The sequence below is a fragment of the Pungitius pungitius genome, chromosome 12 (assembly GCF_949316345.1).
Source record: "Pungitius pungitius chromosome 12, fPunPun2.1, whole genome shotgun sequence".
Lineage (NCBI taxonomy): Eukaryota > Metazoa > Chordata > Actinopteri > Perciformes > Gasterosteidae > Pungitius > Pungitius pungitius.
Window position 1 is genome coordinate 15,732,293 of NC_084911.1, and position 24,507 is coordinate 15,756,799.

General features: G+C 42.5%; 1 protein-coding gene and 2 non-coding genes across 6 annotated transcripts; all 3 read right to left on the reverse strand.

Moving 5' to 3' along the window:
- Positions 1 to 11,074: 11,074 nt before the first annotated feature.
- Positions 11,075 to 11,147, reverse strand: trnak-cuu (transfer RNA lysine (anticodon CUU)). Its single transcript has one exon. It is a non-coding gene; the product is annotated as a tRNA-Lys (tRNA).
- A 410-nt stretch (positions 11,148 to 11,557) lies between these two features.
- Positions 11,558 to 11,630, reverse strand: trnak-cuu (transfer RNA lysine (anticodon CUU)). The gene has a single exon. It is a non-coding gene; the product is annotated as a tRNA-Lys (tRNA).
- A 1,451-nt stretch (positions 11,631 to 13,081) lies between these two features.
- copz2 (COPI coat complex subunit zeta 2) lies at positions 13,082 to 23,602 on the reverse strand. 4 transcript variants are annotated; one of them, XM_037476222.2, is made up of 10 exons: positions 23,449 to 23,602; positions 20,591 to 20,659; positions 20,099 to 20,183; positions 19,512 to 19,603; positions 18,183 to 18,238; positions 17,175 to 17,252; positions 16,946 to 16,997; positions 15,808 to 15,846; positions 15,107 to 15,139; positions 13,082 to 14,044 (listed from the first exon to the last, which is right to left on the reverse strand). In XM_037476222.2, the coding sequence occupies exons 1-10, from the start codon at positions 23,464 to 23,466 to the stop codon at positions 13,997 to 13,999; spliced, it is 570 nt and encodes a 189-aa protein (XP_037332119.2). In that variant the 5' UTR covers positions 23,467 to 23,602; the 3' UTR covers positions 13,082 to 13,996. The 4 variants fall into 4 exon arrangements, with proteins under 4 accessions (XP_037332119.2, XP_037332120.2, XP_037332121.2 ...); XM_037476223.2 differs by lacking the exon at positions 23,449 to 23,602 and adding an exon at positions 20,771 to 20,888; XM_037476224.2 differs by lacking the exon at positions 15,107 to 15,139.
- Positions 23,603 to 24,507: the final 905 nt, after the last annotated feature.

Below are 24,507 nucleotides of genomic sequence, written 5' to 3' on the forward strand. Positions count from 1 at the left end.
GTGTGTGTGTGTGTGTGTGTGTGTGTGTGTGTGTGTGTGTGTGTGTGTGTGTGACAGAGAGAGAGAGAGATGGAGAGACGAGAGGAGGGGTTAAAGAGACAGGCAGCATGGCGCCACATCCACAACATCCCCCCAATCAGTGAGGCCCCGCCGTATGTGTCCCTGTTCTTTAACTCAATAAGGACGGCACATTGTGTCAGTGTGTATGTGTGTGTGTGTGTGTGTGGGGGGGGGGGGGGGGGGTCACAGCCTTGATATGGGGTACAGGCATTTTTTTCCCAATGAATTATTAAAAAATGTAAAATGCTTGTAAGAACTTTCATCGTTGAAATACAGCTGAACAATTGCTGCGGTATTTTACTTTAATTTACTTTCAATAATAATTACTTAATTTACTTCATGAGCACCCTTTAAACCATTATATATCTATATATTATGTATTTTAATCAAAAAGAAAAAAACAGCGCACAATAAACACAGTTAAAAATGAATATAAAGGATACCATTTTAATTTCATTTTAAATTTGATTTTATTGTGAATTATTTTGGCAACATGTGAAAATCATGGAAATTGAGTACCAAATGTAAAATATTATATTCAAAATTATTTTAGTTTAATTAATTAAATCAACCTTTTTATTTTATTGTTTACCAAGCCAGGACCCCTTGGGGTCTGCAGTCAATCATTATTTACTCTCTGTTGTTATGACTGGTAGGATACTGGTCCCAACAAAGCTGCTGGTTTTATTCATCTCCTGTCACTCTAAAAAAATGTCGACTTAATATATTTAATCTGTTCTACTCGAGACGGACTCTTGCTAATGTGGTTAGTAACTGTACTAATGTATCATTATTATTATCCTTTTTATCCATTTTTAAATGGTAGAATTACATTTGATGCTCACAAAGATAATGTGCAAAGGACTTTATTTGACCCAGAAACTTCAATGTCAGTTTTCAATCAGTTCTATACGTTCATAAAGAATTTTCCAAAATATGTATTGATTACCTTAATAAGCAACACTTTTATGCCATAATGTAATAATAATTTGATATACACTTTTAATTTTTCTGTGATTATAGTTAACTTCACATTTTATTTAAATTACTATTGCTTTTTTGATTCCATATTCATGTAATCACTATTATTTTATTTTCATGTCTAGTAATTTTTATTTTTGTGATTCAATTAATTATCCAGTAATTTGTTACAAAATCTCTACCATATGTTATTATTTGAAATTGTCATTCATCTTTAATTGTGTTTTAGTGAATTTGTGTGTGAGCAGGGTAGGAGTGGAACGCGTGGTATTTCAGTTACACAACGCATTGTAGCCACAACACAAGTGTGTGTATGTGTGAGTGTGTGTGTGTGTGAAGTTGGACAACACACACACACATACAGATAGAGAGAGAGATTTACTGACGTTGGATTGGCACAACCCCCGCTCCACCCTGCCTCTGTCTCTTTGGCGGGCTAATCAGACTCCGCCCTCTCGCTCCACCATTCTCGCTGTCCCTGCATGCTATTGGTTAACCAAACCCTTTTCCACAAACTGATTGGTTGGCACAAACTCTCCTTTTTTTCTCTTCCTCGCTCTCTCTCTCTTCGCCCCCTTTCTCTCTCTCTCTCTCTGCCTCTTCCTCGCTCTGTCTGCCCCTCTCCCTTTCTCTGTCTCTCTATATATTTTCTGTCCAATCATTGTCTCGGCTATCAATCAGCTTTGACAGATTGTGGGGCCCAGATGAAAAGACGAGCGAGCGAGGGAGACGCATCAGCAGCTGTTAACCTCTCTCTCTCTCTCTCTCTCTCTCTCTCTCCTTCTCTCTCTTTGTGTTTTGTCTTTTTTTCTGTTTAGAGAGAAGGTGGAGTGGCGGCGGGGTGGGCATTAATCAAACTAACCCCCTGGAACGCCTTCCAAACACACACACACACACACACACACACACACAATCACACGCACACATGGGAGTTCACAAGTAGGGGTGACCACACGCACGTACACACACAGACTGCAAATACACACATCTTCTTCATGGACAGATGCTCTCTCTGTCTCTCTCTCTCTGAGCTCAGCTGGTGGTGGAAGTGTATGCAATTCCCTGTAGTAGAAGATGGCAGCTGGCAGAGGTTTGTGTGTGTTTCTGTGTCTGAGCACATGGATCTGGTCTGGCTATGTACCACCTGACACACACACACACACACACAACCACAGACAGATAAACGTGTCACACGACGCGTGGAGCAATGCAGAGGGGGTGTTGCGCATCCCTGCCCGGCTCTGCTTTTGGAAAAGTTGACTACGTAGGGGGTGTGAGTGTGGGGGCGAGAGAAGAGGAGGGAAGAAAGGGAGCAGGAAAAAGGAGGCAGAGAAAAAGAAAAGAAGGAGAATGAAAACTAGTAGAAACAACTGACGTGAATGGTCCCTGTGAAGGATGCCATGGAGAAAAAAAAGCCTCTCAGGTGACATCACGCCATCTGGGAGAAGCGATTAAAGGTCTTCTGCTGCAAAAATGGCTGCAAAAGGCAGATTTTTGTCATCAAATGAAACGCGTTTTTCTCATATGCAATTGTAAATGTGCATTATGTTTGGTAGTATCTGTCAGCATCTATACAATTCCCTTTTTTGATTTCAAAGGGTTGAGAAACACTAAAACAAGTACAGTCAGCTTTAATTATAGATAACGGGAAACATGGAGCGTTCGTCCCTAAATAAATGATAGCAACTTGAAATGATACGAAGAAAGCTCACTGAAGATTGTCGAACATATTGTAAAGAACAGACTAAATGTCAACCAATGAGAAGAAAGAGATATTCATTTGTCTCTTGCATGAAGCCAATACACCATTGGATCAGATAACCTTCCATACGTGAGCTATGCTGTATACCACAGAAGGAGCAGTACAACGTCACCGGGAGGATTTACAAAGCTAGCTGGCTAATCTCGCCCTGCTTTAACCTCTAATGCTATACAAAAAACAAAAAAAAACACTTATCAGGTCCCCCCCCCCACTCCTCTCTCCCCACGAAACACACACACTTATCGGCCCAGATAGTGACATGTTAATGGATTAGGTTCATGTAATGCTGACCATGATAGGGTGGCGTGGGTGTGCATTGGACTGACTGACTTGGCGGGTGTGTGTGTGTGTGTGTGTGTGATAAGCAGATTCAAAGGGCCCATTGATTCTCTAGCGCTATAGAAGTACCCTGTCATCCCTTCGAGCCTCGGGCTGGATGTTGTGAGTGATATTCCACTGGATAAAAGGAGCTTGTTCTTCCTTCTGATTGGCCTTTGGCAAAGAAGCGTTTCTTTTTCACTTAGTGTAGCAGCTTGCGAGGAATGAGAAAGATGGTTCATTCAAACACGATAGGGATTGGGTCACTTTGCCCAGAGTGGAAGTGTTAGTGAACCACTTACAAATGTGTCCCGACCACAGAAAGAGGTCATCATCACCAGTTCTGTTAACTTTGATGACCCAACAACCTAATAAGACCAATGATAATTTCTCACCCCAAAGGTTTGGCTACTTTGCCAGTTACAAAGACACATACTGGCTTTAGGCTTTTTGTATGTTAACTACAATAATGTGTAGAAACACAAGCAATATTTGTTCTCAAGTCATCCAAACCCTACTTCGTATCACGTTGCTTTGTAGTCCATCTCGCACATCAGCATCACTAAAGATTTCAGCAGTTTTCTTTTCCTAAACCCTAACCATCTTTCCTTGACCCTGTGACGTTTCCATAGAGGTAAATGAACAGTCGTCAGAACAATACGTTACTGGGTCGTTTTTTGACAATTGGAATCCAGCCTCCGTGTGTGTGTGTGTGTGTGGTAGGGGCGCGGCTCCAAACTTAGCTCCTCTTGACTCGCTGATTGCATTTAGGCAACCAAGCTGCCATCAATCCACCAATCACCCTGCAGGATATCTGCCCCGGTTCTTCATCCATTCGTCGCCAGATCGCTGTTTCAACCGACTCGGTATTGACTTTGCTTGGCTCCTCTGTTTCAGTCATTTCAGAGATTTAGACCACTTGCTTTTGGCCTTTCTGTTGACTTTGTCTTTGTGTTGTCACGGTATGAAAATATTAAATTGCTGTCATAAATGAGTTAAGCCCCCTGCTTTTCGAGAACCGTGACTGGGGCAGTAAACTTCGTAACTTGTTCTTCTTTCTCCAAAAGAACTTTTACCAAACATAATTTTGTGAATAGACTACTGTGTTTTTTTGTCATCATGTTGATTGTCTTGTGACTTGAAGGGGGGGGGGGGGTGGTCCCAACCCCTGCATTGAGCGCCTCATGGTTTATGTTGTAAAAAACATTCACCCACACAAACACACAAACTGACAGGATGTGATCACACAGAGACAAAGTGAGGGAGTACAGTCATCCATGCATGTGGACACACCCATATACAAAACACACACTCACAGTACACACAGACACAAGGCCGCCAGTTTAATCAGCCTCTAATTACCCAGAATGCAGAAAACAGTCTAGGCTTTCTCAGCGGTGTGTTTGCTCAGCGGAATTGTAAGATGAACACAAGTATCCAAGTATAACGGGTTAGGGTTAGGGTAACCCTTGGGCCAGGGTAACCCTAACCCTAACCCATTTCTCTATGTTCTATCATGAAGAAGATCGACATGGCCAGACGTAGGTTGAACCCAGACATCACATCCATAAGATCACTCAACAGGAAAATATTGTGGTTTGTCCAGATAAATATACTCTGCATCTGAGAAGTGGACGTAGAGGAGTTTGTAAAGGTTCCCCACATGCATCGGATATCTATTGGAGTTGTCAATAGGTTCAGTGTGAGCACCAAATGATCCGCAGGCCATGCTGAAACAGGAGAGGAGAGGGGGGGGGGGAAACTGCTGTCTACATCTCATTGTATGCTGTTGCTAGAAGTTTCCCGGGGAATGGACCAGAGGATGCTGGCCTCTTTTATTCCAAACGAGCATGGAAATAAAGCAACAAGCTTCATTTTCACAAGTCATGCTTCAGAAAAAGCCTCTTTGATCAGTTAAACATTACTCTTCATAAAATATCTTCCTGTTTGGACCTATTGTGGTCATTTCGACGTCCTCAGGCATTCCGACTTATCCAATAAGACTGTCGGTGTTGTTTTGCATTTGCAAAATAAAAATACAGACAACAATGAAGCAATGGTTGGCAATGAAAATAAGATACAAATAGTGAAAATGCACATTCATGCAGGAATTCACACGCGCACTGGGTCTTTTTATTATAATGTCAACAGAATCCAATGTGGACATTGATGGATGGGTGTGGGAGCTACAGGGGCCATTGGAATGAACTCTCTACCAATGAGAAGTAGCAGTGTGACCTTTGGACCAATCACAGCACTTCCAGGTCAAATGTGGCCGAAGGGCGAGTGCCAAGACAATCCGTCCATCTGGGAATGGATGGTTGGAGGAGAAGATGGAGCGAGTGGACCTTTGCTGCTCCGTGTGCATGTGCGTGAAAACGACAGGTTTACAATCAGTCACTAAATACAAGTCACGACTCTTTAGTCTACCGCCGAAGAAAAGGGTCCCGGCTTAAATACCGGCCCCGTAAAGCCAGATCCTCTCTACGTTTCAAAGTGGGACACGTAGACAAAATTCAGACAATGGGAATGGAATGGAGGACTTTGAGGGCCGGTTTTGTGTCTAAACACTACACAGCTCTTATTGTGACTGTCACTGAGTCATGCCAGATGCCACCATCTGATGCTCCTGAGCAAGGCACTGCAACTACAAAGTACAAACCGAGAACTTTAGCATCACTTTAGCATGTGTGTCTGTGTGTGTGTGTGTGCGTTGGAGGGGAAAGTCAACTTTGCCATGCAGCCATGTGTTCAACATTACAACCAATCAGGGGTGACACACACACACACACACACACACAGATTGAGTAGGCAAATCACGGCACGTGGATTGCGGCACGGTCAAAATGATGGATAGATGCCGGTACTAATTCCCTGCTTCCTATTCCACATCAGGCATATAGAAATGACACACACACACATACACAGGTCTATTTATTTACAGCTAGTGTCAGGCTTTAGAGATTGATTATAAATGAACACTGGCTCATGATTAGCTTGAATGTGTGTGTGTGTGTGTGTGTGTGTGTGTGTGTGTGTGTGTGTGTGTGTGTGTGTGTGTGTGTGTGTGTGTGTGTGTGAGTGATGCCTCTAAAACAGTTGTACGTTAATGATGGGCTCTACATTTATGCAGGGAATAATGACTTAGTGTGTGTGTGTGTGTTTGTGTGTGTGTGTGTGTGTGTGTGTGTGTGTGTGTGTGCGTGTGTGCGTGTGTGTGTGTGTGTGTGTGTGTGTGTGTGTGTGTGTGTGCGTGTGTGTAGTGTCAGTGTGTAACATGACACAACTGACGCAGGCCTCAGCCTTTAAAACGTGTTTGCAATTAGCCGTGTTTTCTCCATAAATTATCTCTCTCACACACACACACACTTTCACATAGACACACACACATTTGTCAATCACACTGCCAAGAACGGCTCACATACCTACAATCATCATCATCATCATCATTTGATGCTCAAGTTACTGTTTGTTTGCTTGAAGTTAGTTTATATTCATATGCATTAAAATAAGGTATTCATTTATTACTGTGTACATTAAAGCAATAGTTCAACATTGTAAGACAAATAATATCAGTGTTTACGTCTTGAGTGACTTTCTATATTTTGGCTGATGTTTGAGTGATTTCAAAATGTCCTGCAGTGAAAAATGGTTAAAAAAACACCTGGGATCCAGCTGTAGCTGTCGTTGGCAGAGACGTTTCCACACTTCTTTCCAATGTTTCCTCTTTCCTTGCAACAAGGACTTTGGTACTTTTTGCAAATTCATAAGTCAAATGCGTGAGGCCAAAGGGAGCGAAACTAAAGTAACGTCACTTCCATAGTTGGTTGAAGCCAAACCAAACGAAATGAAGCCGTTCTATCACTTAACCCTAAACGAGTGGTTTCCTGCGCCGATGGAAGTTTATCTTGAAAAAAATGCATGCGTGTAACGACATGGAAATGAACAGGATTTGAAATAAAAAGTATGTTTTTTGTGAAATGTCCAAACCGCCAGGTGAGTATTGTGTTATCATCTCAACATGAACCTTGCTGTCAGAGAGAGACACATATTTCTGCAGAAAGACAAGATTGAGGGAAATTTCTATTTTCCAACATCATCTCATTGCTTGTGCGACCCACAAACACGCACACGTGAAAACACCAAACTCAACTGGCGGAAGGCTCCCATTGACTCCGCCCACTCCTTCCAGCTGCCCTCACATGTCAGTCAAAGTCCTCCGTGACCAATCACAGAGGCTTGTCACTCCCCCCTTTGTCCCGGACAGCCTTTGGTTACTTCAGACAAGCAGAACAGACAGCCATTCAGACCTGTGTGTGTGTGTGTGTATGTGTGTGTGTGTGTCCGTGTGTGTGTGTGTGTGTGAGACACACTCGGTGGTCACCACTGGATCAAAGCTAGCCAAAGCTCCAGGGTTTGTCTCAACACCACGCAGCAGCATCTGGGTGATAATGTAAAGGACTCAAAGTACACACATACACACAGACGCACACAAAGAGAGATGATCCCACTGGCTTCACACCGACTTTCATTTGGACAGTTTTTATGAGGAAGGAGCACATTTGGTCCCCAGATGACAGACAGAAAATATGAAGCATCAGAGAAGGCAGTGACATCATCAGCTTGAGTCTGTCACTACGAGCAGATAGTAAACTGACCTTTTGTTATTCGTATTGTTTATTTGTCAGGCCCCATTGCTCACTAACAATAACTAATGCCACATTAATATGTTATCTACCAAGCACAGCGTAGTCATATATTTTCCCCATATATATATATATATATATATATATATATATATGATCAGGTTTGTGCCCTGGAAACTATTCCAATTAACACATTTGAAAAGATATAATATATAGGTTGTGAACTAGCTTTTTGCACCATCCAGTGGTGAAAAGGAGAAGGTGCATAAATGGCACGGGTGCTGCACACATGTATAGGATTTTACAAGTGCTTCTGTTGGGAGAACATGTGGTCTGGGAGGTGGGTTTCATTCATGGCTGTTGGATGCGAGATGAGCTGCTCTGCGGTGGATGTAAAACGGTTCAGTGCCAGTCGGTGCTGCACTTTTCTGTTGAATACCAGAAATCCAGAGGGTAAAGAAAGAAATTTGACCATTTTAACCACAGGAACACCAACATTTCAATATTATCAATTTTGACTAAATATGTTACACTTAACATTCGCTCTCTGAACATCCTTCATGACCCTGAGGCTTTGATTTTTTTCTTTCCATCACCACCAAATACTGGCCAGGCTGTTTCAATTGAGCTGGGTCCGGGGGGGGGGGCAAACGTGAGGTAGAGCTGTGTGGGTTTGCCAGCCTCTGTTTGAGCCGACCTGTCCCGTGTGTTTACCTTCCTGCTGCGATAAATGGCTTTTCTGTCGCTATAATTGTGCCACGCATGTTTTCCTGCGCCTGGTTTTGTGTTTCTCCAATCAGAGCTCTGAGATCTTACATCAAACCCAGTTTGTTTTTTTAGGCACCGGGGCATCATTTATAACGTCTATAACGTCTGTGTGTGAGACCAACTTTTTCCCACCTTGTGGGTTGAAGTACAGCAGATCCAGAGGCCTTGCCGAGTGTCCACGGCCTCGTCCATAGAATCCCACAGGATCAACCTCTCAAAGACTTGATCCTAACAGTTTTTATTTTATTTATTTATTTATTCGTTTTATTATCAGCGTGTCTGAAGCATAAGGGGGAGGTGTGCATGGCGTTTTAACACGGAGCCATTCGTCTTGTAGAACGCAGATGGCCAGATGGGGGCATAAGAGGCCCCTAGGTTCTCTTCGGTTCTATTCATTTGAGAAGGAGGCATGCGGTATGAAGGCCATGTGTTTTGTTTTTCTCCTTCCACTACTGAATGGGGGATGAAGGGAGTCCGGCCCGAACGAACGCCAGGTAGAATCTGGTCTGGTGTGTGTGTGTGTGTGTGTGTGTGATGTGCTGTCTGCCTCCACGAGGATCTCTGGAGGGTTCCCCAGGCCGCAGTCGGCGGCTGTTGTTGGCAGACTCTCCTGCTGTCACGTGACGCGTCGTGGTGTCGGCGGCTCGCCGTTTTCAAGGTGCTAATTAATATTCACAGCCGGGCGTCCAGCTGGAGTCGCCTGTAACCAAACATCCCAATTTCATTAAAGTTCAGGATGAGGATCAGCATATGGGAAATGAATACCTCCACGTGAGGAGCAGCAGTCAGAGTCAGAGACTCAGTCTGAGTCAGAGACTCAGGGTGTGTGGGAGGGGAGGGGTGGGTCCAACCCCTTCAGGTTAGTGTTTCATCAACGTAGCTGTGCGAGGTGTTTCGCAGGGATCTAGACATTTAAAAAAGTTTAATTGTGTACAGTACCAGCCAAGAAAAACATGTTCTCATTCAGTTCAATGAGAAATTGTTTCTCGATTGACTGGAGTCATTATCATATCTGGAGCATGAATAATGTGTTATGTGTATATAAATATATATATATATATATATATGTTTTGTTTCATAAGTAAACAAAAACACGAGTGCAAATAAATAGATTTTTTAAAAATAATTATAATACATAACGAATACACAACATCCTCTTGAACAGAGGTTTCGTTTTCCCGAAGGATTTTATTTTAAGAAATGTACAGCTTACAAAAGTGCACGTGACATTCCACCTTTTAGGCACAGACCGTTCTGACTCTTTAGTCTTTGGAAAAAGTTTCAAAATTGTTTCATTTTACTGCAGAGTAGGTCCTCATTTAATTTATCTTCAAGATATAATAACGTCTCTCTCTCTCTCTCTCTCTCTCTCTCTCTCTCTCTCTCTCTCTCTCTCTCTCTCTCTCTCTCTCTCTCTCTCTCTCTCTCTCTCTCTCCTAAATGCTTTGTCTCTTTACCATTTTGATCCCTCCCACTACTTTGTCTCTCTCACTTCCATGAACCTCTCTCGCCCTTTTTCTTGCACAGCCCACATTCAATGACATCGCCCCTTTACTACCCAATCACTATGGAGGCCAATTTGTCACTGTCAAAGCCTTGGCCAATCAGCTGCTATATGCTAATCCACCACCAGCCAATGGTGCTGCGCGTGGTGGGTTATATAAACCAGGCAGGCAGTGAAGCAGGACATATGAAGACCAACACAAAGCTTGGCTGTTCACTTTTTAAATGTCCGCCCCTGACTTTTGATTGAAAGGGGTCCGCAGGGCAAGAGGAAGATGAAGTAGATTTATTTAAAGGGAGAAATTAACAGTACACTTTTTTAGAAGAACTTAACCCCACGACCCCCTAACACACACACACACACACTCAGCCAAGTCAAACAGATTGAGTATTTAAAAAAGCTGACCCATGGAACGCAGAATACTCCTCTGTGTTTATACATGGGATGTGATGAAAGCCAGACCATCTGACCATCTGATAGATGATGATTATGATGACCCACTTATTTCTGTCGAGTCAGAACCTATTCAAAAGCCACTCATTTCACTACTGCACTGCCACACTTTTTTTCTCAGCATATATTTTCCATTTTTCAGCCCAGAAAAGACAAATCAAGCGCTGGCTCACAGTGGGCCTTTTGAGTTTAACTTTCACAAACCTATTCACTTTTTGTGTATTGGTTTTACAACACTAAAGTAGAGTCTATCAGATCTTTCTATCAGACCCTTTATTCTTAAAGTGAGAACATTATCTAATGGGATTACAACTATAAAATACAAAACACATGATAAGTGATGTTTTCAAGGGGAAAAGCAATGTCTTCAGGCAGCAATGTTGATGTGGGTCGTTCCCTTCAACCGCAATACACTGCCTCACTTCATATAAATGTATCACACTTACTAAGTAAATTAATGAAAGATCACGTATAATCACTGGCACATTGTAACGAGTGGTAAAAAGTATATAGTAGTTTGGCTTTATTACTCGATAAACTCATGGTAATCTGGTGCAGCCCGCAACCAGGTCTAAAAGGACGCGCCCAACGTGGGGCTCGAACCCACGACCCTGAGATTAAGAGTCTCATGCTCTACCGACTGAGCTAGCCGGGCGATGTACTACTGTGTTGTAATGTTTGAATAAATACAAAGTTCAAAATACCAATTAGAAATATGTGTAGTGTTAAATGGAGGTGTAAACGTATTACTGTAAACACTAATAATACATTATAACGTCAACTCGTCCAATATGCCATAGTGTTACACAACTAAAAGCATGAAGGACTATGTTAAATAACACATGGAAATTATGGAGGACAAAATACTGTACAGAGGTTGATAAAAATTCTCCTGGTAAGAAGAAGCTGAAGACTTAAATTAATGATGTTTAACTACATGTGGTATGTACCGGCAGCTCTTGTTAGCAGAGTTACGCAATACGTTAACTCTTTAAAAGGAAGTCATTATCACCTCTCCTCTGCATAATCATTGGACGGGCTTGCACTTCATCCTCAAAATGAAGCCGCCCAACGTGGGGCTCGAACCCACGACCCTGAGATTAAGAGTCTCATGCTCTACCGACTGAGCTAGCCGGGCGATGACGTCAAGTGATTGTTATTCCTATAAATATTAAAATGATTACAGATTTAAGGCTTTAATGTTTGAATTGTATAACTAGTCCTGGTTCGGACCTCAGCTGGCTCCCCACAAAGACGAAATAAGAAGAACAAAAGGAAGAACAACAAAAGTAAGAACAAGAAAAAAGCAGATGTTGTAATTCTTTTTGTTCTTCTTCAACCAAAACAACATAAATGTATTCAGCTTCTCTGTGGAGCGCCTTTCCACCCATCGGCTTGTGGACGCCAATCCACCCGTGGATCACCTGTCATCTGGATTTGCACTGAGCCTGATTGAATGCACAAACACACTAGAATGAGGGCTAGGTGCTCATGGCTGTGTACGTCTCTTTCTGTCTCCAGTATAGGACGTTTGTGTGAACCAGACATACTCGTGGCATCCGTGTAACAGTTTAAGATTTGAGGCTGTGACACACACAGACACACACACACACACACACCCACACTATTGTCACTTGTCTTACCAGTAAAGCAGTTTTAGTGTTAGACATTTTCATTATTTTATTATACAATTGTACTGCCTTTCTACCAAAAACGTGTTGAGCATTGTTTGTATCTGTCGTACAGATACCACACTACAAGTATTTCAGTGTACCACCAGGGGGCAGGGTTTTCCGTCCGGCTGAGCAGGAGATAAAGGTCAACGCTGATTGGTTAATAAAAGATTGCGTCATTTCTAAGACGGGCCTTTGTGAGTGGCTGCTAGTTTTGGAGAAAGTTGAAAGTGACAGCATGTTATTGGTGGTTTGTATTGCTGTCGAGGTCTGCGGAATTTTGGACATTTCTTTATGCAGATCCAACTGTATCCACATCCACACTGAACTTGGATAAAATGCCTTAAAAAATATATATATGATGTAGTAAAAAAAATGATAGATTTCCTTCAGAGGGCATAATAAATGAATATTTTGCATCTGTAAACCCTTGTTGACCTCTGTGAATAAAATCCACAGAATGAATCTTCTGATAAGATGAATTATTTCATGAATTGTTCCATTTTACTATTAGAATGTATAAAATGTACAATGGAGGCAAAACAGAATTATTCAAATCTTGCTTCAGTGGTGGGGTTATGATCAAATATATCCTCAATCATTTGTATTTGTACCCAACCAATCAGAATAGTGCTGAAGAAAACCAGAACGAACCATTGGCTGGTGGGGGGGTGGGGGGGGGGGGGTCCTGGCACGTGTCTCCTGATCGCACAGTTTCTGCCAATAACATCCGTGACCACGCCCACCCGCCGAGTTGCATGTCCAGAGCTCATTAGTATTCCACACAGCCTGATCTGGCTCCTGCTTGGATAATGGCCACATGAAAGCGAGGAATACATTTGTATTTCTTGACCTTATCAATGTTTTGGATTGAGAACAAATAAATACAAAGACAATAACAAAACAAATTATAAAGAAAAAAATATTCTTTATTAAATGTATTCTCAATCTCACAAATAGTGGACGGACAAAACTATATCAGACAAATGCTTCAAAAACGTCTAAATGTAACAAAATGTCTTTGGCTTTTCATTTTCTTTCTTAAGAAAATATTTAATACATATCATTACGTCTCAGAAAATAGATTATTCTGTATAATCTTTAAGGTCCCTTTAATTATGTACAAATATTAAATTTAACTTCATGAGAGAATTCCACTTTAGAAAAATAAGGTGTTTGACTGACGTGCAACAGTAACACATTCCCTCCCAAACATTTGTTTAATGTCGTTACATTCTTTTTAAATACGCGTTATGAGTAGCAGAGGTGTGTGTGTATGAGAATGTAAGACCATCCTTGTTGAAGGACATGGTCTATATAATAGTTAAACTATATTGTATGTTATTCCTCTTTTTAACGTGCATTTGCCGATATATTATTGTGTTCCAGTTTACCCTTGAGATTTTATTCAATTATAAACAGAGTAAATTGCACACATCAGCAATATGCGAAAAAGATTAAATATTTCCCACGGTCTGATAGTTGCTGTTCCACCAGAATCTAAATGATGGGTCAGTATCACTAATCAGGTTTCCAGTATTTTCATTGATTAGTTTGGTGATTAATAACTCAATAATATGATGTCATTTGGCTGTTAAACGTTAAACGTGCATGAGAAACACGAGCTAACCCTGCTCCCGAATCCAAATAAGCCAATTCCTGGCATACGCAATGTAACAAAATGCCATAACACAACAAAGATGATCCTATTACTGCCACATAAAGCAGCCTGTCCTTCCCTTCTGCCTTCTAATAGAATAAATTAAAAAGCTTTATGACTAAAAATGTGCTCTAGAGCTTTCTTGACAAACCTAAATATGTCTGGTCCAAGTCATTTCAGTATGGACCATTTGATCTGCTCTTTGGCCGACTGCAGGACCTGGGAAATATAGAAAGAATGAAAAAGGTTGAATGTAGCATTATGCAGCATAAGAGGAAAAAAGATCTTTGAGGAAAAACACCCCTAAAGACATAATAATCTGTGGACATTCTGCAATAATAAACATTGTAATGATACAAATGTGTTTGGGTTTCTTCTTAACACTAAGAACAGTGCTGCAGCACCACTGATGAACCACTAGATGTCACCCTGAGCCTGCTGAGCGGAGTTCCAGTCCTCCATGTTGAAACAAGGACAAGTGGAATACTGGTTCCACAAACTATCAGGACTTTTCAAAATATGTAATAAATGTGTAGGAATTACATATTAAACTGAGTGATGGACCACATTGACAGATTGTAGTCAGGCTTGTGTTTATCACTCCTCACACACAATAGAGTCTCCTAAATCACAGCTATGACAGCTACTTGTGCAACATGAATCCATCGACAACATCGCCAGATAAAATATGATCGCAATTGTCATCTTTATGCTTTTATATGCAAAAGTAGTTTGGGCAGTTTTTTCCTCCCATAAACATAAGTTGTCATAGTCATGCTGAAAACCAGACTTCTAGCACAGAGGGGGGTCATTCCTCAATCTACCAGCAGGGAGCATATGGAGCTCCGATAACAGTCGGGGGGAGCGGGGGCTCATGGGAGATGGCTTCCATGGGTTTAGTGCTACTCACTGTACAACAGGCAGACACCTGTTCTAGCATAATACAGATATACATTTGGCCTCTTATAACTTTCTTTATGACTGTGTAACTACTTTTACATTACATTTTAAAACCATTCTGGTTCTTTATGTGTGGCCGAGTAACACAACACAGGTCTTCACTGTACTTTCTAAGCTTATATATGACCCCTGACCTTTAACCTCCAGACACACAGTGGAGCATTGCAGTATGGAGACACACACACACACACACACACACACACACACACACACACACACACACACACACACACACACACACACACACACACACACACACACACACACACACACACACACACAATAAGCGGTGCAGTGCAGTGCAGGTTAGTAGAGACTTACATTAGAGGTCAGCGCCAGTTTTTCTGTTATGTGCTGTCAGGGTTAAAAGCAAGAGATAAAGAACATCTTAGAGCATGCCTTAGAAAGGGGTGTGCAAATAGTTTGACATCAAGTCCAGGACTAAAAGAGTCTTGTGCGATAGAGGTAGTTGTTGATCCATGTAAAGAACATCCTTTCAGTCAAGTGCAAAGTGAGCTAAAGCGTTGCTAGCATGTTAGCATGAAGAATGAGCAGAAGCATGTCAAACTCTCATATGAGCTCTGCTACTACTGGTAGCTGGTGGTAATCAGTGACAAGAGCCACATGTTAATACCAGTAGAGAGATGAGGTCAACGTGCACAATTGGAAAGAAATCTGTTTGCAGTTTTCCAGCTAAAGCGCTAAGGAATGCTAAGTGGCTGCTAGCCACTTGTTATTGCTTCACATTTACCACCCAAACATCACGATGGTATCAATGTTCTCATCCAACTCTTTGGCCGAATACACTACATTCATTTTTCAATATGGCAAACTATCAAAATAAAAAAGACAGTCATTTATTTTCCAAATAGTTTCCTTTTCCTTTCCTGCTTCTGGCAAGTAGTAAAAAAAGATCTCTTCAACTAGCAGCCACGCTCCACTTGTGAGCGTGTCTGCATTAGCTGATGGGTTCACTTACAAAACGTATGTATGTATGTGTCATGTCCCTATGTGTGTGTTACCTGCGCCATGCTTTGTTCAGACAATGGGTTTTCATCGACCTGTAAAACAAAAGGACCAGAGTTCAGTGGAAGTGAAAAATGCAGAAATCTAGAAGCATTGGTATTTACACTGATCCAACCATTCAATAAAATGTGACAATCAAAGCTCAGCCAATCCCAACTCCCATTAGTATTAATAGCCATGCTACTGTTGGTCTGTCCTCCAATGGCGTCCAGCCGCAGAGTGGGTTTTAGTGCGCTCATTGTTTTTTTGCTGTTTGTACCCTGGACTCCTCTGAGCGCCGTGGTTCGAGCACAACGCAGGTCAAGTCCTCATGTCTGTTTGTTTACGTTTTTTGTTTTTTTATTGTGGCAGTGTGTTAAGGTTGGTGATGAAGCTGCTACCCTGAGTTCGGGAACCACTGCCTTACTACACAATTTCCAATCATATTGAAATATTACGTTTGTGTTTGTTGTCCCGGTGCTATCGTAACTAATGAACGGATGCCATCCAGTTCTGATGATCGCCGTAAGCCCTGAGCAGAAGAGAGGTGCCCCCAGCCTGGAGCACTGCAGCTGGACCCTCCCGTCAGTCACCACTATGGTCTAAAGTACCTGGACAACTAATGCCATTTCATCAAGGACAGTTGTGGTCCCCAGAGGATACAGTATGTGTATTTTTGGGGTCCGTTACTTTTTCTCTAGTGCCACCATCAGGTTAAAGTTCTGCAAGCCTCTGTCAGCATGCATTTACCTCATCCATCTTTCCCAGCCCTCCTTCGTCCCTTCCCTGTCTCCATCTCACTCATTCATTCGCTCCACCTCACAATGTCTCTCTCGCTCTCTCTCACCCACTCTGTCCGTCTGCCTACAGCAGCGGGCTCTTGTCTGTTTGGCCCTCTACGTTACCCAGGATGTAATCAAACAGGACAAAGCCATAGGCTGGATCCGACATTAGCTGACACCAATCAGAAGAGAGAGACACAGGGAGAAGGACAGAAGGAAAGGTAAAGCTGGTAAGAAACGCTGTGGGTATGGGTCTGAATGCACTCGCTCCAAACAGGCCAAACAGCTGCTTCTTAACAGAACATTGCCTTCCATGTGACTTTCCAGCGATTCAAATGAATGTGCAGCTTGTCACAGTCATCAGTCATCTCACCCTGTAGTTGACCTTCTGCAGGACCTGCTGGGGGTCACTCTCCAGGATCACCCTGGAAAAGGCGTAAAGGACACATCAGGAATGACAACAGCACACGTAGTTCCAGTATTTCTGTAATAGCATTAGTAACAGATGAATTGACAACAGGAAAACATGTGAAGTAGTCATGTGAAGGCATTCTTGATGGACTTAAAGTGAATATCCCCTGTACACATCATTTATCTCTTACCCTCCATCAATGATTTCGTCCACAATCATGAACACCCCTTCCATGTTGTCCAGTAAACACCGTCGCTCCACATTTTTCCTGCAAGAAAAACAAACAATCCAGTCTATAACACTGCACTCACAAGCAAGTTCACATAATGTCAGTAAGGGCACATTTGGGCATTTGGGGAATTCATTCACTGATCAAGTCATAGCTTCACTGTAAAACTGCAAAAACACCACATTCTTATATAACAAGGAGATGCTACCAGAAATGCTGAGCTAGGCGTTTCATCTTCTGTCTCCGCCCCCTATGCTTAACGCAAAGACAGGAGGGTGGTGTGACTCATTCACTCTCCAAAAATGTCCAATGCTCCTTTTAATATCAGAGTTCAGGACAAACTCAAATCCACATGACACAATCATTTGCATTCCCAAATAAATTGCAAACATTAAAACAGGCCCGAACAGAAACATTTATTATTCAACAGCTTCACTGACATTAAACTAAAATCTAGACTACTATATAGATAGATCTATCTATATATATCATAATTAGTATAATAGCCTATTTTACACTCTGTTTGATTTTATAGTCTCTCAATGTCTCTGTCGCTCACACACTGCATTTCTGCTGTGAAGGTTCCCATAGCAACCACATCCGCCACTGTGGCATTCAACAATGAGGCATCAATGAGGCATCATGGTGTGTGTGTGTGTGTGTACACACACACACCATGATGCCTCATTGTGTGTACACACACACACACACACCTCGGTGTTGAATAAATATATAAAAGGAGGACTGGGTGTCATTGTAATACCATTCAGCTTTCATTTTTACAATGTGAATCAATATTCTCATTCAGATTAAAATGTGTGTATTATAAATGTAACAAGGGGACTGTCCCCGATTTAAATGCTTGCAGTGTACGTCGCCCATTGATTTATTTAAATATTTTTAATGTAAAAATGAATACTATTAATGACGATAGTAGACCTTTTTTTTACACTCAATGAGAGTACATACCTAAGGATCTGACTGAGGGACTCAAACAGGCAGCTCAGGACGGACACCAGCATCAGCTAGAGAGAAAAAGACAAATGGCAATCAGTTTTTGATGGTCGCTTGCGGGCAAAACGGAAGAATAGCATGCCTAATGAAACACGTTTGGCATCTTAATTGCATACACAAAATAACATGAATATTAGATGTGTGTACATTTAGTGTTTATGCTAATACAATGGTTTAAGCTATGTTTTGGTCTCCACCAGCTACTGAGGGATTTGTCACTTTAGCTGCTAAATGTTCAGTATCGTACGGTAGGTTCAAGACAGCTTTTATTACTCAAAACAAGCTGTTCAGAAGATGCATGAAACCCAAACCATTTTCTTCCTTAGTGGTATTTAACCACAAAAGAATACTACCGGTATAGCTCAACCTTCATGAACCATAAGCAGCCTTTTGATAGTCAATGACTCTATAAAGGCCACCAATTAATTTTCTACCTTCAGATCGCCACACTGTAACATAAGAATCCCTTAAAATGCCCTCATTTAATCCTTAATCTACCCTCGGACATGCATTAAGCAAATATTATGTTATGGTCATACCGTGGACTATTTAAAAGGGGGCGTCTGGCCAAGCATTTTAAAAGAGGACCCCAAACACTTTCATCTCAAAAGGTTCCTACAGTAATTACCAAATTAAATAGATTGAGTTTCCCCACAAAGTACACAGACATGTGAGATGTTCACCTGAGGTTAAAGTGTTATTACGGTTGGAACTGCACTGTAGTTTACGGGGGCGGAAATTATTTCACGTATTCAAGTCTTTAATAGTTTAACACCTAATTTTTGTGGAATAAATTAAGGAAATATATATGTCAATATATTGAGGTTAACCTCTTTACTTTTATGACAAAAGCGAGCAGCACAAGCTCCAAATTGGAATATGTAAAAGCAGAAAGTACATCAACTGATAACAAACAAGGCCTCGGGTCCAATTCACAGCATTCATTTTGACATGTTATAGCATGCCAAACACAGTTGTAACTCATGAAATGAATGATATTCCCACTGCAGCAAGGTGGCATGCACAATACCCGGGCCCACCTACAGGGAATAGGGCCACATGCAGTGACATGTCAAAGAAGGCACTCTTCGAGAGTTTGACGATTTCAAACTAAAGGTTTATTGGTTTTGATTCTATGAATTTGGTCCATTTAAAGGTTTGTTTTATCTATATGTATTTTTTAATTTCCATTAAAAAAAAATGTGCTTGCAAATGTGCATTAATCTGCCGCGGAGAATAGTTCCCAATAAGTGCAACGTTTCAACAACAGAAAGGCTCCCATACCTCGTTCTCCTGAGGACTTCCCACCACATAGAAGAAGAGATCTATACTGCTCTTATAGACCACCGTCATCCCCTCCAGGAAAGCAATCTCATCTACAGAGAGACGGATGAAAAACAGACAAAGAACTTTATGTTAATCACATGCAAAAGTACATTTAATGGAACAACAAATGACAGGGAGGGATGAATGGCACAAGAGGGAGGTAAAGGGTAAAAGGTATAAACCTGGGAGTGAGGAAAAGAAAAAGGGAAAGTGAGAGGAAGGGTGAAAGAGACAGAGGGGAGGTGAGGGGGGATAGCATGACATGGGAGAAAAAAAGAGGAGAAAAGGAGGAATGAAGGTGGAGTTTGGAACAAAAGGAGCAATATACTGGCTGGGTGATAAGGAGGCCTCGGGCAGGGAGTCAGGTATCATCTGAATAGAACTTATTCTGCAGTATAGAAACTCAACAAACCAACAAACGAAAAGTTCCACTAAGGAGGGCGTGGCACGCTCAGACCCCCCAGGGACTAACTGGTCATCATGTACAGGAGCACAGTCATCGATACGGGACATTGGAGCATGAGGGGGGGGGGGGGGGGACCTACTGTCGGCCTTGTGGGTCTTGTTGAAGACGTTCCTCTCAAAGTTCTTCTGTTCCTTCATGGAGGGGTAAAGCTCGGGGTCATAATACTGAAACAGACAAGCGTTGGAGTGAGTTGGGGGGGGGGGGGGGGGGGGGGGCTTTCTTTTTCAACAATGGGGCTGTGAGGGGGGGAGGGCGAGGTTATGCAACAGGTGAGGCAATGAGGCACCATAACACAGTGTATAATCCTTTTTTAAGCATTTATAATTCTGACCTAAACTTCTAAAGTCTATATTAAAAAAAATCAAAAGATGATAAAATTATGGCCATTCCCCCTCTCTAAACGTTGTAAATGGCGACACAAATACTTAAAAAAACAAAAACCAGGTTGGAAAATATCATATATTACAGAGCTTTGAGTGGTCAAAAAAGTCCATTTACAAACGAAGGATTAAATAAAAGACGAATGCATGCTTGGTGCACTTTGTGAGGAAGGTCAGCAGTGTGCCTTTACCTTGGACAGAAGTCTGTTGCAATCATTGTCGAGGATGAACACAGCCTTCACTGTGTAGAGGGAGGGTTCCTGCAACAACAAGCGGAGACAACGTCTTTCACAGCCCAGTCTTGCTGAGGGAGACTCCTCAGACTGGGTGAGGTCCGGTCCGGCCCACGCCTGGATCAACCTCAGTCATACCAATAACGCCATGGGCACACCAACTGCTTTCCTTTGGTCATCCAGCTTCCTTCAGCATGTTCTTTCCCGGATGTGTCAATGCCCAAAGACGGGGTCCAGCATCCGCGGGGGAAGAGTTTCCAGACCCGAGACAAAGTTCTGTTATGCACTGACTAGCGTAGATTCACAGTCAGAGTGTATCACAGAACTTAGACCAGGAACTTACACGACACCCGCCACACCATTTCCCCCCTCCCCGGCTAGCATCACCATGGTTACGGGAGGATTAAGGGGACTGTGAGCATGAGTGACGGACACATTTCAAATCCTTGGATCTGACACACAAATTCCCCCCGCAAAACGTTGCTCTGCAATCCACAGGAACAGTTCACCTCGTGTACGTGCTTGGGATGGAAATTAAAGACGAGATCATTATGTTAGGCAGTGCTGTATTAAACGGTCGACCGTATTCCATAAGAGACGTTACACTCCTCCCTCTTCATGGCTTTAGTTACACTCACACGTAGCATCTAGGTCTGAGTGTTACGAGTTAACCCTTTGTGTACTTTAGGACTAGACCAAGTTTAGCCACAGGCTGCTGATCCCTGGTCCTGATCTGCCCTCAGGGGAGCAGCTCTCTGCACCTCACCATGCAGGCGAGGGACCAACGGCTCCATGGCTAGCGTAGCAGCGCTACTTCATGTCGGGAATATCCCACGGTGGCAAACGACTCAGAATCAGAGCTGCTTGTTTGTTGTGTGGAGGTAGGAATTCTCTGAGGTAGACGTATAATTAAAAAAAAAAGCTAGGAGAAGTAACAAATGAAAAACAAATTGGCTGTTTGATTAAAACATGATGATTTTCTCTGGAGTAAGTAAACAAAACCAGAAGGCCTGGAGAAAACAACAACATCAGAGTATCTGGCCATTTGGACTCGGCAGCTGACATAAGTGCATTTTTTTTATGTTTACCACATCATGGACAAGCAAGCAACCCATGGTGGAGGGAGGGAGGAAGGGGGAGAGAGAGAGAGAGATAACCTATTTTCTTTAACTCTAATACATTTGATGAGAAAGAAAGATGCCCACTGCTCCATCAATGGATATAGGTGTCAAATAGGAAGACAGAAATGTAGGGATTCATTCGATGCCGCGGCAGTTCTTTGTTTGATTTCCTGTGGACTTTTCTCAGAATAAGCCCAAATAGATGTAACGCTTGCAAAGACTTGGATAACATAGATTGTGTCCCCCGACACTTGAATGCAGGGTTGTTGTTGCTCAGTCTTGGAGACCCTCCCATCCAAATCAACTCCAAATCTAATTCATATGGCTTGCCTCACAAACTTGACATATTTGTACCATATCTCTATAGTAGTGACTTTTTTGGTCCTTTTTTTTCCTCTCTCATAGGATGTGTAGAGAAGAGAAGAACGGCAGGTTGATGGGAGGAAACAGGCATCAGCTGGTGTTCCCTTTCAAGTGGGGAAACTGCACCCCCTGAATAGGAGCCGGAGGAAGGCAACGTGACAACCTCCTTTCCTTTTATTTTCTTTAATTCATTTGTTGGTAATGGCACGTTCTTTATACGCAAAATATGCAAATACACATTTGTATTTCACTGGAGTTGTATGTTATGGATATAGTAAAGTCAAGTACTGTACTGTCTTAGTACTAGTACGAGTTAAATGGAAATACACACAAGCACAAATAAGGTAATACAGTGAAAATAATTAGTGTAAAAGGTACCTAGTTACTTTACAGCACTGACAGAAAGAAAACGAACTGGAGAAGTTTGAGAGAAGAAGAATGAGGGAGTGGAAAAGAGGCTGAACAAATAGTGCGGAAGGCAAGGGGAGGAGAGAGAGGGGGGGGATGGAGAGAGAGCGAATAGAGTATGACGGGAGGGAGAGAGTGAGAGAGAGAGAGAGAGAGAGAGGTGGACGTGGCACCTACTCTGCTCTACACGTCAACCGATCCGTGCACACACAGCGCTCAGTACAAGCGGACATTTAAAAACGCGAACGCGCGCACGCACGCGCGATACCACACATATATAAACACACATGGGCGCGCGCGCGCGACTCGACCCCGTCGTGCGACACTTGACTCGTGTCTCTGCAGGAGAAAGCGACCCGTCGGCTCGTGCTTGCGCCTGTTGCGCTGCGCGCGGGACTCTGCGTGGATAAGTGGATAACAGCTGACTGTCTGAGCCGGTCTATCGCGAAGCGAAGTTTACACCTTAACTTAACGTTCAGCAAGTTGGAGCCCCCCAAAACCAAAACCAGCAGGGACAACCCTCTAGACGTCTAGTTTCACACGCGTAGAAGAAGAAGAAGAAGAAGAAGAAGAAAACCTGTCTTTCAGAAGCGCCGACTGCACGCGAAGCACTGTGGTCAGGTCAGGCCTGTGCGCGTCCTCGATCAGATGACATGGTCGAGATGGCACTCTCAGTCTAAAGAATGAATCAAAGCTATTTCTGATTCATCAATAACGATCTGCAGCCTCCCTCTACACCCACCCTCTTCCCTCCCCCCGTCTTCCCTTCTCCCTCTCCAGGATCCCCCACGTCCACAACTGCCATAACGCAATAAATGGTCACGGGCGCTAATAAAAGCAGAACAAACCTAACCAATAATTCACACGCTTCCCAGAAAACTGAACCCCCCCCTGGAGCCCGAGACTAAAGCAGAACCCGCTCACCAGAGTCGCGTAGTCCATCTCCGCCGCCGTGCTCGCTCGGTGTGTTGACGTGGACAGTCTGAGCTGTCACACCGAGATCCCCGCTTTGCTTTTTTTTCTTCTACGGAGCCGCCCGGGCGCGTTCCCGCGCTGCCAGCAGCCAACCGGATAAACCCACAGGAGCACGTCTACAGCACAGCGCGCGCTCACGAGAGCCTTTTCCTTCCCACTCCTCAATCTCTGGTCTTTCACAATAAAAGTGTTTCACTCTTTTCCGAGGCCAAAGGAATGTTTATAGCTCACAAAATGTAATGTTCACGCAGTAAAATCAGAGCAGGTTGCTGTGATATTCGGTGTTTTAGATTGATATTTAGATTTACAAAATATTTCAGCAAGCCACAGTACATTGATTACATGTTTGAGTCAATCCCACATATACCTTCCACAATGCTTATTCACAGGGTTCGAAATGACTTAGGACTCTTGGGGGGTCCCCTAAAATGTAACTATAAAAAATACTGAAGACTACCTTGCTACACTATATACTGCAGGCAAAATTATATTGACATATTTTGAAGGTGAGATAGAGGGTCTTGGGATGTTTTTCATGGTTTGGGCTAGTCCCAGTATTGTAGTGGTGTCTGGAGAAGTGGATTGGCTATAATCAAACAGGTAACCCTCTAATTCTGGACCAACAAAGTTACAGCACCTTATATAAATCCCTGACATGACAAAGTGGATAACAGGTCATTCTTTCCTTGAGCAAAGAAGTTAACTAAGTTACCTAAATCCAGCAGGTGTCCTCATTATGGCAGCACCATGCACCTTCAAAGGGTTGGATAAAATACAAATGGCATTTCTTATCCCTTATGTTAATGGAATTTGTAAAACAATTAGCCGCTGGGTTGAATAATAATGATGTCTATAAAGACTGTACCTACATTAGATAGTTTACTTTGTTTTAAAGTAGTCAATCTATAACCTGAACTAAAATCTTTAGGGACACGTTTAAAAAAAAAGTAAGATATTCAAACATGACCGAAAGCCATTTATGACAATAATCCAATAGTAACCACATTA

Bases quoted from the DNA above. Each gene is read 5' to 3' on its own strand.
- copz2 (XM_037476222.2), bottom strand. The intron at 17,253-18,182 runs GTATGTACTCTC...TTTTTCTTGCAG, and splicing joins TCCCTCAGTCAGATCCTTAG to GAAAAATGTGGAGCGACGGT. The intron at 15,847-16,945 runs GTGAGATGACTG...TTTGTTTTACAG, and splicing joins TGCAGAAGGTCAACTACAGG to GTCGATGAAAACCCATTGTC.